This window comes from Danio aesculapii, chromosome 20 (assembly GCF_903798145.1).
Source record: "Danio aesculapii chromosome 20, fDanAes4.1, whole genome shotgun sequence".
Lineage (NCBI taxonomy): Eukaryota > Metazoa > Chordata > Actinopteri > Cypriniformes > Danionidae > Danio > Danio aesculapii.
The window spans coordinates 34,007,484-34,020,731 of record NC_079454.1 but is presented as its reverse complement, the minus strand read 5'-3'; the positions used below and the strand labels follow the sequence as shown (position 1 = coordinate 34,020,731).

Genomic DNA, 13,248 nt, shown 5'->3' with positions numbered 1-13,248 from the left:
TCCCAGAGCAACACTGAGGGTTAACACATTACCTATGTGTTGTAATGTATTTGCTTACATGAACTAATAACAAGCAATACTTGTACAGCATGCATTAATCATAGTTCAACATTTGCTAATGCATTATTAAAATACAACACTGTGCTATATTTTCATTAACTAATGTTAACAAACATGAATAAATGCATTATTCATTGTTTGTTCATGTTAGTAAATTAGCTAATGTGTCCTATATTTTATTCTACATTTTATTAATAAGTATTTTGTTCCTGAATGAATAGGTTTATGGATAAATCGAGTTAGCCAGTGATTCAGTGTTTTATTTATAAAAAATTGCTTTGTTTTGAATGAATAATTTAAAGGAACAATTCAGCTAATCACCCATAAAAACAGCAACTTGTCGCCATTCTCTATTGGTTGTTGTCATTTATTAATCCATGTCAGGCCTAAACAAGCCAAGGTACTAGCACAAAACACACTTAAAATTCTGTTTAATTATTGTTGGAAAAATTCCCCCACAATTTTTTGTTCGATATTTCGATATCATAACCCCCTTTATGTCAAGTTACTGTAGTTTAAAATGGTGATTTATTTTGGTGACTAAGACATCAGTCTTTTATCTAAATATAAACATCAATAGTTGTGTCATAATTTGGCTCCATTTAGCAGAAATAAGAATGCCATGTCATTGAAAAGGCTGAAGCTGTGCTGTAAAAAATATGGCTGCATAAATGGTCTAATCAAACTTTTCTAGTCATTTCAACTTGTATAAATCAAACTGACTTAATATATTAAGTTAAACTTTGTGTAAGTTATAAAAATCTTGAAGCCTGATTAACTTATTGAAATAAGTTAAAGTAACATAAAAACATTTGTTGTCATGACTTTTTGTCATATCATTGACATTACCGTACCATTATACATTACAGTGTATACCTGCCAACATTCCCGTTTTTCTCGGGAGTCTCCCGTATTTTAGACCCATCTCCCGTATTGTTCTGTCTAGTGGGAAACTCAATTGCAATTCCAACCCCCATCCACCCATCCCACCTCCCTAAATGTTTTGTAGATGTAGCCAAACCAGTGCCTTTACAATTAAGGTTTATAAATTGCACTTTTATTGATTAATCATAACATCCTGAATACACTGATCATTTTGAATGACTGTCACTCCATAAGGCAGTGTTACTGCATAACATCAACCAGCAGCTGCTAACTGAACAATTCTAACCACGGTTATTGACATTTTATTGTGTGTTGACCTTGTCTTGAGATCAGATACAAAGCAGCCATTGTGTATTCATTTAAACATCTATTGCCAATGAGCGTATAACAAAGAACAAATAGAAAAGCTTATAATCATACCCATGCGCTGACCCGCCGACTCCGTCAGATAATGGAAGCTCAAAATCTTGAGAGAGACTTTCGATTAGTGCAGTCTGTAAGTGTTGAGACGGCTGATCTTTGATCTTGTTTACTTCTCTCTCTTTCTCAGACCTGAGACTGACTCCACAAAAGCCTTGCATGACCAGGTGGACACTCTGGAGAAACACTTGAGGTAGGAGAACACAGAATGAGCCAAGTCAAATTTAATTGCTTTCACAGTGCACGTCATGTCCAGCAGGTTCACAGAAAGCCATTTTGTTACTGTAGGTCTATTTTCATCCTTCAATGTGGTTTATATAATGATTGGTATATAAAGTAGATAATTTTCCTTTCTTAAATTTAGCCGCTGCATTTATTTTGTGTGGCAGATTTACACACACTCTGCCTCTTTATTAGGTACGCCTGTCCAACTGCTTGTTAATGCAAATTTCTAATCAGCCAATCACATGGCAGCAACTGCATTTGACATGATCAAGACAATCTCCTACAGTTCAAACAGAGCATTAGAATGCGGAAGAAAGGGAATTCAAGTGACTTTGAACGTGGCATGGTTGTTGGTGCCAGACAGGCTGGTCTGAGTATTTCAGAAAGTGCTGATCTATTGGTATCTTCACGCACAACCATCTCTAGGGTGTACAGAGAATGTTCTGAAAAAGAGAAAATTTCCAGTGAGTGGCAGTTCTGTATGCACAAATGTCTTGTTGATGCCAGAGGTCAGAGGAGAATGGCCAGACTGCTTCCAGCTGATAGAAAGGCAACAGTAACTCAAATAACCACTCGTTACAACCGAGGTATGCAGAAGAGCATCTCTGAATGCGCAACACATCGAACCTTGAGGCGGATGGGCTACAGCAGCAGACCACACCGGGTGTCACTCTTGTCAGCTAAGAACATTGAAACTGAGGCTACAATTTGCACAGACTCACCAGAATTGGACAATAGAAGATTGGGAAAACATAATGAGTTCACTGTACTCAAATGGCCTCCACAGTCACCAGAGCTCAATCCAATAAAGCACCATTGGGATGTGGTGGAACGGTAGATTCGCATCATGGATGTGCAGCCGACAAATCTGCAGCAACTGCGTGATGCTATTGTGTCAATATGAACTATAATCTCTGAGGAATATGTCTAGTAACTTGTGTGCATGCCACGAAGGATTAAGGCAGTTCTGAAGGCAAAAGAAGGTACAACCCAGTACTAATAAGGTGTACCTATTAAAGTGGCCAGTTAGTGTATCTTGCCACAGTGTACAGTAATTGCTTGAGCATGAGTTATTGATGCTTTTGGTATATTTAGATTTTAATAATGACATCATAACTGAACACTATTACTAATAGAGAATTTAATCTATTAAATGAAAGTTACGAAGAAACAAAAATTATATTCTGGTTAAACATTTAGAGGAATGAGGAACAAAATGACATGCGTTATGTATCTTTATTTATTATATGCTACTAGTTCAATGTACAGTACAGTTTGTTAGTTTGTATATGGTGTGTGAGATGTTTTTGATCAAAAATGCCTATCAAAGCTAGTGTTTTATTCTTTTAAAAAGTAAACTGGTAATATTGTGATTATTGTCATGGCAACGCTAGATTTTCATTAGCTATTACTCAGGTGTCACATGATCTTTCAGAGATCATTTTTATATCCAGATTTGATGCTCAAGAAATAATTCTTATTGTCAGTGCTGAAAACAGTCATGCTGCTTAATAATTTTGTGGAATTGGCTCACGCTTTTTTAATGATCTTTATTATTATATATATATATATATATATATATATATATATATATATATATATATATATATATAATATATATAGATAGATAGATAGATAGATAGATAAGATAGATAGATAGATAGATAGATAGATAGATAGATAGATAGATAGATAGATAGATATATATATATATATATATATATATAATATATATATATATATATATATATATATATATATATATATATATATATATATATATATATATATATATATATATATATATATATATATATAAATCATAAGAACAGCATGTGTTAGAGACCGAAATTTGAAACATTGAAATGCCTTTACTGTTACTTTAGGTCAATTTATTGTGTTTTTTCTGAATAAAAATATTTAATTTTAATACAAATTGAATGGTAGGGTGTACACACAGTTGAATTCAGTATTATTAGCCCTCCTGTTAAATTTGAATCCCTTTATATTTTTTCTCCAAGTTCTGCTTGGCAGAGAGATTGTTTTTTCAACACATTTCTAAACATAATAGTTTTCATAACCAATTTTCTTAAAACTGATTTATTTTATCTTTCCTTTAATGACAGTAGCTATGTAATATTGTACATGTCATTTTGCAGTAGTATTTAGCTTAAAGTGCAATTTAAAGGCTTATCTAGATTAATTGTTTAATTTATCTAGGTTTATTTAATATTGGTTTGTTTAATTGCCAATCAAAAAAAAAAAATCCTTAAGGGGCTAATAATATTGACCTTAAAATGGTTTAAAAAATGTTTAAAACTGCTTTTATTCTGGCTAAAACAAATACGACTTTTTCCAGAAGGAAAAATATTATCAGTTATACTGTTAAAAATTCCTTGCTTAATTAAATATCACTTGAGAAATATTTGAAAAAGAATAGATATTTCACATGTGGGCTAATAATTTTGCCCTTAGCTATATACGTTTGTAATATATTTGATTAATTCACTTATTTAACACAGCTTTGTACATTTAGGAATGTATTGCGCAGCAAATATTTCAAGAACACTTCATTCTAATGTCAAATTTTGTGCAGACAATCAATGCAAAAGGTGATTTGATAGATTTTTATGCTTTTAAAGTGGCCTTCGTTTTGGTTCTGCAGCACATGATTCGTCACTCAAGCGCAGTATCTTATTAATAACATAAGCACTTTGAGATCGATTGCCTGCATTTCTTCATATTCCACAGTAGGCTATATTTATTATTTATGTGTTTGAATTGGACTGCACAATTTGCATATTAACTCAAGGAAATTCATTGTAATCCTTTCTAGTTGTCAGTGTCGTGATGTATGTGCGATTTGTTAAGTCCATTCATGCATTTGTAAAGGGCTAGTAATGGATCTTAAAGCAGCATGATTTATCTGAACTGATTATATTAATTCAAATATAGGGTTATGTGTACATTTCCAAAAGCCCGTCTGCAATCAGATCTAATGGAAAAGAAAGAAACTCTGTGTCTAAATGGTTGTCGGATGTTTTGATTTGATCAGAGGTGCTGCTTGACCTGAAAAGCTGGAGAGCCTCTGGTGTAGTCAGTATTGTTTGTGCGATGATGTAAGTTTCAGCATGGTGTCAAGAGAGACTTTCTAACGCAACTGCTCAGAATAGCTGTCATTGTGGGAAGAGAGGATGGAAAATTGGAGATTTTGGCTCAGCTCACGTCCATCATGACATTTCCTGCATGCAGTTTATGAGAGAACAGAGAAATTGTGTGCGTTTATGCATATTGTCCAAAATCTGCAGATGTGTTTACTCATTTAACACTCGTTTCGTAAAGTTATGTAGTGACATGCCATTAGTTAGTTGGCTATACTAGGAAATATGGGAATAAATTAATGATTTGATAAGGGGTTAGAGAAAAAAATACAGCTCAAGTTAACAAATGGATGACAAATTTAACACATTTTAGCAAAAAATTCCTCTGCACAATTGTTATCCGATCTGTTTGACCAAAATCTTCACTTTTGCTTTACTTAATAAAATGATGTGAAATCTGGTAAAGCTTTTGCTACTTCAATACACACGTATTCACGCACACACACATTCACACAAAACCATGGACTTAAAAAATATTTTAATCTCATTAGCTATGTTTCCATCCAGCTATTTTTATACGCATTTTGCATATGCGCATAAAAAAACAGTTGATGGAAATGCCATGATGTGCATAAATTTTGAAAATGCGCATAAACTTATGCGCATAAATGCGTAGGATGAACTTTTTATTTGTTGAGAAAAGATGCACATAAACTGCAATGGAAACCCTTTTACCGCACAAATTTCAGTATGCGCATAAAAAAGGTCATGTGATTTTGTTATAAGAGATCATGTGATGATGAAAATGTGCGTAAATGCCGAAACCAGCAGGCTGAGCACACTGTAAAACATATGAACTGTTGTTTTGGTCATTCTAAAAACACCTTACCGTTTAAGTATTAGAGTTATATTATTAATGACATCCAGAGTCAAGAGCGTCTGTGCTCCGTGTCTGACACCTAAAAACGCCACCGCGCGTTCACTGCGTGTCAGGATTGCCTGGATTGCGCAAGTCATTTATTAGATGAGAAAAAGACTGACGCAGCTTCTCCTGCCAGAGTAAATTCAGTTTTTACTGTTGATATTTGGCGCCAGTTAATCAGGAAGTGACTATTTTGTTCGTTTTGACTCGTTGGATGGAAACGCTGCTTTATTTCGCACGTCTTTAATCCAGTCAATAATCCAGTTTTGCGCATAAAGTTCATTCGCATTTTTGGATGGAAACATGGCTAATGAGATGTTGCTTACTGTTAACAAACATTGCAAGTCACTGTGTTGTTGTAAATGTTTCATACCTTTTAAAAAATGTTTTATTTTTCACACCAGCAATAATATGTCGGGTATTTTCTTTAAACCAAAATAAATAAATAAATTCAAGACTATGGCCCGAAGACCTAAATATTTCTGACAGTTTAAGTTATTTTGAGGACAGTTCACAAAACTATAATTAATGGATATGAAACCACAAAATCATGGATGTGGGTAAATTATCCTGAAAATAAAGTCACAGTTGTGTTTCTGGCAATCAAAAAATGATTGTGTTGGAAACAAATGAGAAATTAATTTAATCTTAATGAAATATTTCTAACTGTCAACAAACATTGTAGTTCGCCATGTGGTTCTAAAGGTAAATGTTTCATATTTTTAAATTTATAATTTTCCACACCAGCAATAATATGTCAGGCATTTTATTTAAAAATGTAAATAAATAAACTATGCCTTGAAGACTTAAATATTTCTGACAGTTTATTTACAAGTTATTTTGAGGACAGCGCACAAAACTATAATTGATAGATCATTAATACACTCAGAAATAAATAACAAAATCTGTAACTGGGGCAGTACCTTTTCAAAAGGTACATTTTTGTTCCTAACAGTTCCTTAAAGGTGCATGTTAATACCTAAAAAGTACAAATGCACAGGAATATAAGTATCTTGGCACAATCTTTAAAACCACTTTAAAGTTCCAGCAGAACTCAGAAGCTGTTACTAAGAAAGTGCATCAGAGAATGTATGTTCTCAGGAAACTGAACTCTTTCTGTGTGGGAAAAAAATATATAATAAGAACTTTTTATACTACTAATATTGAGAGCAAACTAAGCTTTTTCTTTTTATGCTGGTTTTCACTTTCTGTTAGAGACGAAAATCACCTTCAAAACTTAGTCAAGACTTGCTCCAAGATTATTGGTTTGCCTCTGCAGAGTTTCATGAATAGCAAATGATAAGGAAAATTCAAAGTGTGATAGGAGATGATTCCCATCTTCTGAAACCTTTTTTTTTTTTTGTATTGTTGCCCTTTGGAACAAGGTTTAGAAGCATTAAATTATCTTCTATTAGATATAAATTCACCTTTGTTCCTGCAGGAAATAAGGCTTTATAACCTTAAATTTTAGCAAGTTTTTACATTTTTAATGTACGAGTCCTTTCTTATTGCTGTATTTTTTAGTACTTTTTATTAAATTATGATGAAGCATGCTGGATTGTGTTTTTTAATATTGTTTGATTTGTCTTTTTATGTGTTTGTTGTATCATAATGCTACTGCCCTAATTTAATCGCCCCTGGTGGGATTAATAAAGTTGTTAAACCTAAACCTAAACTTAAACTTAAATGTGTATATCTGAGTACCTTAAAGGTACAAAAGTGAACCTTAAAATTACCTTAATGAACTAATGTTCACCTGTACAGTACAAATGTTTACCTTGTGAAAAGGTACCAGTGACAGATTTTGTTTCTTTAGACCATTTTGAGTGATAAACAAAAACGAAGATCCCAACATATTTTCTGTTTTACATTTTTAAATTCTATAGCTTCCAAGAATCCAAAAAGAGCCACATATTAATGAATAATGTTATGATAGCTGTTTTAACATTAACTTATGATTGAATTGCCTCTTGTTACATTTATAAAATAGTGTGATAACAAGCAGGAAATGTTCTTGAGCCAGTGACATGACTACATTGAAATGGTTTATAGATTTTAACCACTCCATTACTATAATTTATTAAGTAAGATCTCCTAAAACAGCTGCTAATAATAATAAATAAGAATAATAATAATAATGGCAGCACAGTGGATAGCACAATCACCTCACAGCAAGAAAGTCGCTGGATCGAGTCACGCCTGGGTCAGTTGACATTTTCTCCCTGAATTTGCAAGGGTTTTCTCCGGGTGCTCCGGTTTCTCCCACAGTCCAAAGACATGTGGTATAAGTGAATTGGTAAGGGTAAAATTGTCCGTAGTGTATGTGTGAATGAGTGTGTATGGATGTTGCAGCTGGAAGGCCATCTGCTGTGTAAATCATATGCTGGATAAGTTGGCGGTTCATTCCGCTGTGGCGACCCCAGATTAATAAAGGCACTAAGCTGAAAAGAAAATGAATGAATGAATGAATGAGTGCATTAATTAATAATAATAACGTTATTATTTAACATTATCAAACTAGAATGTAGTACATTGATTACATTTTTTAAAATAACAGGGATAAAACATATATAAGTGAAATGCCCATTGGAATGAGTCTGTGGCCAGCTATTGCTTCTTAATGGAAACATTGATTTCTTAAGAATTAGACACAGCTAGAGGCCGTATTGTATACTTTGTGACATTACGTTTGCAAGACTTCTTGCATGACAAAAGAAACGACTTAAGATTCAGTCCGGCTGTTCAAACTGAGATGCTCAAAACAAACAAACAAACAAACCAACAGATTTTCAGGATCAGCTTTTATAAACATTGGATTCAATTATTCATAATTATTTATTTTTGGTAGACTGCAGAAAAACTAAACTGATTTGAAGCCAGAAAAATCAAGGGCTGTCTGTCTGAGCAAAGCATGTTTTGTATGCATGTTGTTTGCTGCATCGTGTTTGCATACATTTGTGCGTTTTTTTTTTTTGTCTTTGTGTCTGTTTGCATGTGTGTCAATCTGAGCTCAGGTGACGTGATCAGCCTGTAATGGCTCCACAGAGACTCATTTCTCTAGATCCATTAGAATTCTGTCGGAGGAATGGATGATGAAAGTCTCTCTCTCTCAGATATTTATGACTGGCCTGGGAGGACACAGTCACTGCGGCCTTAATTTCACTCTTTTTCTCTTGTTTGCTCTAACTTATCACTCGTTTTTTATTCTTCTCTCAAGATTTACCCTTTCTCCAGTTTGTATCTGAATTGTGCAGTATCTTTTCCAGTGTTTTCTTTTATAATCCTTGCCTTACCCTACATTTTTGTGTCAAAGGGGACCTATCAGACATTCTTCTTTTGAAAGAAATCAATCTAGATGTGCTATAAAGTTGATACTGAATAGATATGACCAAATGGGGCTTTAAAAAGACAATAAATGTATGTAGTTGGAATTGGTGTCCTGCAGTAGTAACTTTGTCGCCAGAAATTAGCACGAAGGAATGTATATTAGTCAATTTTGTGGGATTCATTCAATCATTTCTTGGGTTGAAGTTATTTAAAACAAGTAGTGCAAATAAGTTCCGCAGAATTTCCTTATTAAGAGTTAACACAGTTTTATGATCTTTGAAGTTTATTTTACCGCACATATGCGCTGTAAAAACTATGTGTAAAATAGCCCAAAATTGCCAATATATTGTGATTTGCATTATGAGACCTTGATTTTACTTCCAACTACTTTTAACCTTGAAAAGTTTGAAAAGGTGACTTTTATTAACATTTTAAATAGTTTAAAGTGCTATATTGTCTGGGTTGGTGTTGGATATTATGGTACAAAAACATTGTAATAAACTGCCAGTACATTTTCTTTTATATAATAGATTTATTTCTCTATATATTGTTTCTTAGACATTATATTATTTTAACCTAAAATGTCCATAAAAGTCACTTTGTTGACTTTTGATGTTGAAAATTCTACTCTACAATTTTACAGAGCAGAGATCAACATCTCATAATGCTATTAACAACCGTAAATAAATGGAAAACACTTGTGAATCACAAAATATGCAAACTAACAGATAATTAACAGATAATGTTTTACTGTGCACATTGGCACAAGCACCTGTAACCCTAGGCAGACATTTCTACTTGAACCCCTTTACCCAATTTTACATTTCTGTTTGTTATCAGATTGCTTTAAGCCTTTAAAATCTAAATGTTTTTAGTCTAGTGATTCAGTAAGTGAACACACTCAAGCATTCAGTCCAGACCAGTGCTAATGTAAAGAAAAACTGCCCAATTACAGCAGAGCTGGCTGTAATTCACTGCTCTCTCAGCCATGTTAACATGTTAATTACTGCTACCAACATGCTATTTCAAGCTAAATGTTGATAACATTTTGTATGCTATAGCAGCATATTAACAATGCTAGAAACTTGATGCCATATTTTTCTAATGCTATTTCATCCTAGCAATATGATAAACATGTCAGATACATGCTGTCAGTTTAACATCTGTTTTAAACTTGTTGAACCTTTAAACTATAGAACGTTAGCAATATTGGCAACATTTAAGTACCAATTCCCACTTTTACCTACTGGCTTATTAACTGTCTATTGGAATTACTGGTACAGCTTTGCATTTGCTTTGTTTTTATTGATGGACAATACACAAAATTGTGCAACTTAAATAGTTTAAATTAAAGCCCACTTATGTTGCATTCAACTAGGTTCGGTTTTGGGACATCTTTTGTTTCTTATTTGTTTACCTATTAATTTTTTTAGGTCAAACAATTCTTACCACTCAAACTCACTTACCTAGTGACTGGGCACTAATACATTTTTCATTTTTTTCTAAATTGGTCCAGATGGAATTCTGTAAAAATTCAGATTTATGACATATTTGTATATCTTTGAAATTTAAACATTAACTTGTATTTTAAATATATGATTTGAATATTACAAATTGTATCTGCTTACTGTGCGTTACAGTAGGCTTTGTGTGTCAGAAAAGCAAGTGATTAAACCAGACCCGTCAATGTTGGAATATAAAAATTTGGGATACCCCCCCCCCAACAACCGTTACAAATATGTGGAGTAAATTAGCTTGAAATGAAAGAATACATAACAAACATTAGAACATTAGGTTATATTTAACCTATTAAAATCAATGGCCTATAAAGAAATTAAATTAAGTCATTGACCCACTGTTTTGTTTGATAACAGATGTGTCACTTTAAGAATGCCCAGATCTATAAAAATAAAGCACTCGATTACTTTCGTAACTGTTTGTGCTCATTTAAGACAACATTATTTGTTTAAAAACGCACTCAAATCCGAAATTGTTCACTTTCGCTCATCTTCAAATCGCATGAATAGAAGCTGATCTGGGAACAGTGTCTTTATCACTATATGCAGTGTGTCCTTCAGTCAGAACTGATACATGAAGGGATTAATTTAGGTTGCGTAGGAAGAGCGATGGTCGACGCATAGCTTTAATAAAAGGAAGTGAATGCGGCCATTTTTATTTTTTGATTATTTTTTAGAAATATATTTAAGGTTTTTTTTTATTGCAAAGAGAGACAATTCACAACAGCTGTTAGACTCTTTTACAGCAAATTTTTTGTATTAAATTCCCTAGTCGGGGAAAGAAAACTTAAGCAACACATCTCTTTACATGATCTTAAAATTAAAAAAACTATTTACAGAAGTAACCGGACCATTAAAAAAAATCTAAAACATAAGTATTAACAAGTATAAGTTTAAAATTTCATTCATAATGGTCTTAAAAGGGTCTTAAAAAGTTGTAAATTTGACTTGAAGTAACCTGTAGAAACTCTGATGTTAGTGACATGCTAACAACATTTCTAAACTGGTTACAATATACATTGCAACATGTTTGGAAAGTTCTGAAACATGGTATTAACTTACACATCCTATAAACCTACTAGCAACAAGCTAAACATGTTAGTAGAGTTCTAAGTCATGTTAAAACATGCTTTTTTATTTTTTAATTTTACGCCTTTGACATTGTTTTTATTTTTGCTTCATAGCAATGTTTACTTAGGTCACTCGTTTTAAAAATCAAGCATGGTTTTGCTACAAAAACTGTGGATATGCAAATGTAAATCAGTCTGGCCATAAATCCTAGTTGCTACACCTTTATTACAATTAAACTGTGGTTCAACTTTAGCAAAGGGATATCAAAGTTTGTCTACTTTGTATCAATTTTTTAATGCTTAGAATTTCAAGAAAGACCACTTAATCACCTCTTAATCAACTTGACCATGAGGTTAAAACATGTAACAAACATTTAAACAGTTCTGATGTATAATTATAAAGTACTACGTCCAGTGACTTTCACTGAATATAGCACTAGTAATGTTACAAAGTAAAATAAATATTTCAAAAACAAGAAAGACATTTAAAAGCCAAAACATTTTACATGTTCAAGCAGCCATTTGAGGAGCAGGTCATGATCACTGGAGAAGACTTAAAGAGCTCCAGACAGATGGAGAGAGGTCTTAAAATGAGAGGGAAGTGGCAAAAATATGTAAGTGAACTTAAAAAAAAAAATCAAATCTGGCCCCAGCAGATTGCAGAGGGAAAGAAAGAGACATGAGGGAAGGAGTGCGAGACAGGAAGAAAGGAAGGAAACAGAAAACATCTGTGCTGGATGTCCCATGGGATGGTACATCCTCATTTATTGAGGGCATCTCAGCCAGACAGCACACAGTTCAGCTCACAGAGGTTCATTCAGACACCCTTGTCTGTTCTTGACTCGTCTGAACAGCTGTTAGCATGTAGCTGCACTTAGGCATGGCTTCTCATGTTGTTTGCCATGCTGGGTTGAAAGTAAAACTCATAAATGGGTCACAGATCTGTTCAAAAGTTAAATGCATGTAACTTCAGCTGTCAAATGCCATGCAAACAAACCAATTCTTATATTTGCAGTCTCAGTTAAGTTGTAGAGATGCTGAAAATTCAGAAAATGAATATACAAGAAAATAGTAAATAAGAAAAATGGTGTATACAAATAAAACATCATTTTTTGCTGCCATAAATTAACAAAAAGGTGCTTGTTTTCACTTTTCAAAACCCATCTAAATACATTTTTATACAACACAATACCCAATAAACAAAACAATACACAAAACACAATAATATATTATAATGAAGTAGATATTTGGTGCAATAATCCTGATTTTCAGTCATAACTAGGCCCACACAGAATCTGTGTGCGCAGAAATCAGCAGATTTTCCCAGATTTTTAGCCCACCACTGACTCTATTTATTTACTTGTGTAAATGTGTGTTTGTTTATTTGGTTTTAAAATGTATTTCAGTAATACTATTGACTAAAATGAAAATGTTCATATGATTTATTTACAGTACAGTTTATAAAGTAATAGTATCTGTCGTTTAGTTTATGTGAGACTTGCTTTGTTTACCAAATAAGTGGATCTAATTGGGTTTGCATTGTGCACATTAAATTTAACTTTTAAAAGTATTATTTTTTAATCTAATATATTAAGCTTTTAGTTACGATACTCTCATCATTCCGCTTAAATCTGCAGATTTTTTACAAAATGCTGCGCAGAAATAGCAAAAAATGTCGACAGATTCTGTCTGGCCCTAGTCATAACAAATGAAAACATTTA

General features: G+C 33.0%; 1 protein-coding gene across 1 annotated transcript in view; it reads left to right on the top strand.

Moving 5' to 3' along the window:
- nbas (NBAS subunit of NRZ tethering complex) overlaps positions 1 to 13,248 on the top strand; it is a 350,427-nt gene that overhangs the window by 94,136 nt on the left and 243,043 nt on the right. The window contains 1 exon segment of the mRNA XM_056480954.1: positions 1,496 to 1,558. Within this exon segment, the coding sequence (XP_056336929.1) occupies positions 1,496 to 1,558 (63 nt within the window).